Here is a 6,000-nt window from a genome sequence, read left to right as displayed (position 1 = left end):
CCTTCATAAAGTATCTAATCTGAGAAGATGGTAACATAAGAAATGTGAGTGTAGGGCTCCCTAACCTACCAGTGTCCCTGAACACAAGCCTGTTCAAACGTTTTTCATTAATGAGTGACATGGCAAAGAAAAAAGGACACAGTGTCTGTCCCAACAACACTGCTGATAACTAATGATCACACAGTCATTTGTATGTAAGTTGTCTTTAAATTTAATCACTCCTTTATAAAATCTCCCAATTAATTAGTAAAAGATGGCTTATTTGAATAGCCTAAAACATTGGCCACTATTTAAACAAGACATTCTAAAAAAGAGAGCAATCACATAATAGTTTATAGTAATTTACAAGTGGATGGTATACATTTAGATACAGAGGTAGAAGTTCACTTTTACAATGTTTCACTAATACACATTTACCAAATTCAAGGCACAAAATAGTTTGCTTTACAAAAAAATACTGTAAAAATGTCATTTGCTGTTCTACAATGTGAATAAAACTTTCAAAAGAATCTTTACACCCTTCCATATGTATTCCATAGTGTAAGATTTATCCCCCCCTGCTAATCATAGTTGGCACAGAAATGGGGACGTTTTTAGGTGCACAAGTTCACACTTTTAGAAACTGTTTCTTTGCAGAGCTGCTATGTATTCTAGATCAAAGTCCAACTGAAGAAATGAAACACAGCAACTTTCTTAGGAAAGGGCACTTTCTGTATGCAGCAAAATTCACAGGTAGAAAATCTATGATTTTTTTTTTTTTTTTCGATAAATAGGTCTCCAGAGGAATAGATCCTTAAGGAAAGACCTCAGAGATACATTTTAAAATTCGACCAACAATTCGGTCGTTGTGACTTTAACAAAGAGACCTGATCACATGACTTTACTGTAACAATCAGACATCCTCTACTTCCAATTGGTGGGGATTTCAAAATGCCTTTTTAAAAGGGCTGTATATACACACACCATGAAAGAGCCACACAGGCTTTACAGAGCTGAAATTTAGAAAACATGAGAAAATACAGCACTGTCAGTCCTTGAAGTTGCAAGGGTGTCAACTTGCTAGAGATTAATTACAAGAATTAATAACTCTATGGGAATGAAGGAAAACAAACACGTGAAACACACAGTCATTATCATCTTGAGACTTCCTGTTCATTCCGAAAATAATAATAATAATGGTGGCCTGGCGACATCACACAGCGGTTGTCTAAAAGACTGGACTGGTCTTAGGGTTCTGCCTGCAAAGGACCCCGTTGGCAATGACTTAAGCTCACTTTTGCTGATCATGTTTTCCAAGTACTCTAGTCAGTTAATTTACACTTTATTTATTTTTGTAAAAAGCTGATTTGAAAAACAAAAAAAAAAAACACAGACGTAGAATCCAGAGAGTATCAGTCAAGCTGATGTGGGTCGCACTAAGATGTCCTCCTGATCGTCTTCTGGTAGAAATGATATTTTATACAAATAAGACCCTCAGATTCCGTTTTTTGCTTCGTTGTTGTTTGTGGCTTGTTTCCTCTGAGCGATAAAGGGGTACATACACTTGTCTGCTCCTAGGAACCGATACATGCACACAACTGCTTCAAAAGGGAGGATGCTGGAAAAGGAAGAGTCACAGGTAGCAAACGTGAGATGTGGTGTGTTCGTTAAGTTACAGGGTGGGTGTGGGAAGGCCCGCCAAGGGGGTAGGCCCCTCACACTCACCTCTTCATGAAGGTCACGATGTACATGAGCCGGGGGGTGCAGATCATGGGCTGGTCGGTGAGGATGGCCTTCATGGCCTGCTTCACGCAGTAATCAGGCTTCAGAGGGGGCAGGAAAGGCTCGATTTCTTTCCTGGGAGTTACACATTCAAGATTAAATTAAGAATTCACACAAAATATGGAAGGCTAGAAATACACATCAAAACACGAAGGGTGATGTTATCTGAGCAACAGGATTTGCAATCTGTTTGTTCACTTCGTTTGGCTTTCACTCTATTTTCCAAATTTTCCTACTGTGAACATATTTTATTTGCATTGTCTGGAAAACAAGTTTGTTTGTTTGTTTGTTTGTTTTAAGAAAAGCAGAATTGGTCTGCTTTTCTGTAAAGTGAGAAAGTTGTGTTTTCAAAATGCCTTGGAATGTATTTCAAATTATTATTATTTTTTTCTTTCAACTGAAAAAAGAGAGGGTGTCTGACGTAACAGTAAACCCAAACAGGATGCCAAACTTAGCATTAAGCGTAGTTCAAATGATGGTGTGTGAACACCGACATAAACCTTCCTGAGTGAAAGAAAATTCAGCTGTGTGCCTCCCTGGATGCCTGGAGAGGAAAAGCCCGGGGCTTTTTTTGGGGGGGTGGGGAGAGGAGTGAGGGGGGTGGTGTCTCTGAAATGAAGTGCACATGAGACAGCCTACCTTCAGCCGAATTCATCCAGATACCCGGAGAAGTAACTTAACAGAATTTACCCCCTCACTTTTCAATGCCCACCCCCAAGAGCTTTGGATACCCGCTATGATGCTAAAGAGGAGACAGGGCTCCTCAGACCCTCTGCAACTGGTTCTTAAGTTTATAAGAGGCAAAAGCCAAACCAATGTGCGCACACACACACACAGAAAAAGAGCTGGGGTCCAGTCCACTCCCAGTCTGGACCTGGACTCAGCCTGAGATTGAAATGACTCAAGCCACCTCCACTCACTTCATAGCCGGCCCAGGTTCAGAATGTGTCAAAATTGGCCCTGAGCCACCGGGAACTGGCTCACTTATCTCGCTTTGTCTTTCAAATTCATCTAAGCCAAGATCTCGCAGTGGGCATGTCTCTGCAAGTGTCCTCTTCATGAGTCATGGCCTTGTTTATTCTGTGTAGCTCGAGTCAGATGTGACTTGACATGGCCATTCCCACGTGCCTCCTTTCAAAGTGTGGGGGTGTTTTATTTCATTTGTAGAAAATCTCAATGTTTCTTCTCATTCTGTCAGAGTAACTCTAGCTACAGACACTCTCTGCAAAAAGGAAGTTCCCAAATGTGGGAAGGGTCTTTTTGGAAGAAAGGCCACCCTCCTCAGTGGCAGTGACACTGTTCTGTATCCAAACCAAAGTCATATTTATGTGCAAACATGGATGTTAAGGGCTTCCCAGGTGGGGCAGTGGTAAAGAACCCACCTGCCAATCCAGGAGATGCAAGAGATGCGGGTTCGATCCCTGGGTTGGGAAGATCCCCTGGAGGGCACAGTAACCTGCTCCAGTGTTCTTGCCTGGAGGATCCCATGGACAGAGGAGCCTGGCGGGCTACAGTCCACAGGGTCGCAAAGAGCTGGGCATGACTGAGGGACTGCGCACTAACTACACTGATGTTAAAGAAAGAAAATCACTTCCAAAGTAGCTTCTAAGTAAAATCCTAGGTATTTGCTCCGAACAGAGAGGTCATTTCCTACTGATGCTCCGTGCCTTCTGCAAATTAATACCAGCCCTTGCTTGTCAATCACACACGCATCAACTTGACAAACCTTGACCAATGAAAACTACACATGAGCTAAAATGTCAGCTGTTGAAGTGCCAGGCTGTTTATGGTTGGAGATTTGACTGATTTCACATAGTCTCCCAAGATGGAAAGATGATCTGTTAGAACTGCTAATTGTCAGCATTCAGGCAGGTCCTTTACTGACCTGATTCGGCAGCCCCTGAACATGCCAGTGTCCACCAGGTAAGGGCAGACCAACGTTGTTTTAATTCCATCCTTCTCTGCGGCCTTTAACTCATGGCTTAGGGATTCATGAAAACCCACGACTCCAAATTTACTGGCGCAGTAGTCCTGGGGGCAAAGCAGAGAGGGCAGAGGTACTCAGTACAGTGCACATTCCGGACCAAGCCCCAGGTTGCCCCGTTACTCAGGTTACATGTCTGATACAAAAGGTTACAGGTGACTAAGCAAAAAAAAAAGGAGAGCATTCTAAAAGACGGGTATCTGATGTGGTTTGGTGCAGAAATAATATTTTCAAAGCAACAGCAGAAACAGATGAACACTTTTTGCCACATCAACGAAGTATCAAATTACTTTGGGGGAAGTTACCACAAAGGAGTCTATGAAAGCTAACAAGCTGGGGCTAAAAATGGAGAGAGGCTCACTTTGAAGTGTCTGGAAAATTTACAAATGGCCTCTTGTTCAGTAAAGGAGACTGAAAAACCAGTTTGTTTAAATTAATGCTAGGAGAACAAAGGAGACTAGAGCTGGAGTTATGAGCTGTTATGATCCAATCTTCTTTCTAAGGGCCAAGTGAAAATGGAAATGATAATTCCACCTTGTAAACTTCAACTAGAATTCAACCTAAGGACTCACGGTATAGAAAGGAAGTTCTTCTCCATTACCCAACTTTAAATTAAGGAATGGAAATGTACAATGTAGAAGCTGTCTCTTGCACATCCTTTTGCATATTTGCATGGGCTGATGTTTCCTATTTTCTGCTACAGGCAACCGTGGGACAAACAGCACGGAACAACAAACACATGCATGCTTTGTAACTTGAAGCTGGTGAAGAACAGCATCTGATTAAGCCCAGTTCCACAGACTTAACATGCAGACACCTCATACCCACCCTTAACCATCTCATCTGATGAGCTAACACAAGATAGCTCACTTTTGACAAGTTGACCAAAACAGAGTGTCAACCTTTAGCCTCATTTATCTCTTCTCTGGGGCACTGCCAGTGCCCTCCAGTTTCATCTTGACCCTGTGTCTTCCCACTGTCGTCAAGTAAAACTGCTAATGAGAATGGAGCCATACTGAGGCCTGGCCCACCTACTTCTGCTGCTGCTGTTGGTGTGTCAAACTAGTGTAAGTTTATGGCAGAATATATAGAGCTGATGGGTGCTGGGGTGCACTCTACAAACAGCACACAGGTAGCTCCCAGAGGCTTGCAGGAATATGAGGGCAGCATGCACGCTTCTAGAACTGTAGTCTATTTGTGACGAGATGAACTGATTGAAAGAAGGAAACGCTTTATAATGACAAACCTCAACTCCAGCAGTGCTGAACAATCCCAAGGAACTCGCAACTGTCACAATATGACCATGATTAATCTCCAGCATGGTAGGAAGAAAAGCCTTAGTGGTCTGAAAGAAAAGGAAGATGTAAGCTTCAGAACTGACCTATGGATTTCACCTAAAAAACAAAAAAACAATGAAACCAAACCAAAACCCCACCAACTCAAGATCATGAAGCAAAATTTTATCGGTATAATGCTACATTCCCCAATTTGTTTTAAAACATTTCACATTCATCAAAAACAGAAGGTCCCTGAAGCGTCCTGGTTCACTTAGCACCATGTCATCGGCATGGCAGGCCTATTACAAGCCGTGACCCACAAGACTGTAATACAAACGCTTTCGGGGACCATGTCCAGAGATGAAAAGAAAGCCATTAGGAAAAGGCTCTTTATCACCTTTCAAGTGAGTTATCTGCTAATCTAAACTACTCCTGGGTCAGAGATCTTTTCATGCTTGTGACAGTTGAGTGCAGCATCTCATGGTCTGGGAGGGACCTCCCGCTGCCCACAAATAGGAGGCTCCTGTAATGTTTGCCTCATGACTACGTCTACTCAGCAACAGACCCATGAAGGCTGAGATATTCCAGCAGCATCTTCAAACATCCAAGCTGTATTATCAGAGTCTACTCACAGGAGGTAAAGCATTTTAGGTGTAAAGAAAGAGGGTAAAAGTACAGAATAGTTTTAATGAAAACTGTGTCCTAATGCTAACTTTACATGACAACAGCTCATGGCATCTGACTGACCAAGCTCTGCTGTGGGGTTTCCTGGGGAGTGTCTTTCCCGTGGAGGCAGGTGACCACCCGTAGGGGGACAGAGCATGTGGCAGAAGCTCCAGGGCAGTGGACCCAGAGGTGGCATCCATTTCTCATTTCACTAAACTTCTCTTTTCCCTCTAGCTTTCATGCCTTCAAGATGCAAAGCTGTAATTTTTCTTTTTTTAAATTACTTCAAATTGCTTAAGATAATCTATTAAC

The 6,000-nt window shown here is 42.6% G+C and overlaps 1 protein-coding gene across 1 annotated transcript in view; it reads right to left on the bottom strand.

Moving 5' to 3' along the window:
- Positions 1 to 202: 202 nt before the first annotated feature.
- Positions 203 to 6,000, bottom strand: part of RDH10 (retinol dehydrogenase 10) — a 28,752-nt gene continuing 22,954 nt past the window's right edge. Inside the window, exons 3-6 of the mRNA XM_052651822.1 lie at positions 4,992 to 5,090; positions 3,647 to 3,792; positions 1,705 to 1,836; positions 203 to 1,597 (exon numbers count right to left, since the gene is read on the bottom strand). Coding sequence (XP_052507782.1) covers positions 1,474 to 1,597; positions 1,705 to 1,836; positions 3,647 to 3,792; positions 4,992 to 5,090 — 501 coding nt within the window. The 3' untranslated portion in view covers positions 203 to 1,473. The remainder of the gene's footprint in view (positions 1,598 to 1,704; positions 1,837 to 3,646; positions 3,793 to 4,991; positions 5,091 to 6,000) is intronic.

Source organism: Budorcas taxicolor, chromosome 14 (genome assembly GCF_023091745.1).
Source record: "Budorcas taxicolor isolate Tak-1 chromosome 14, Takin1.1, whole genome shotgun sequence".
Taxonomy (NCBI): domain Eukaryota; kingdom Metazoa; phylum Chordata; class Mammalia; order Artiodactyla; family Bovidae; genus Budorcas; species Budorcas taxicolor.
This window is presented reverse-complemented; position numbering and strand designations above follow the sequence as displayed.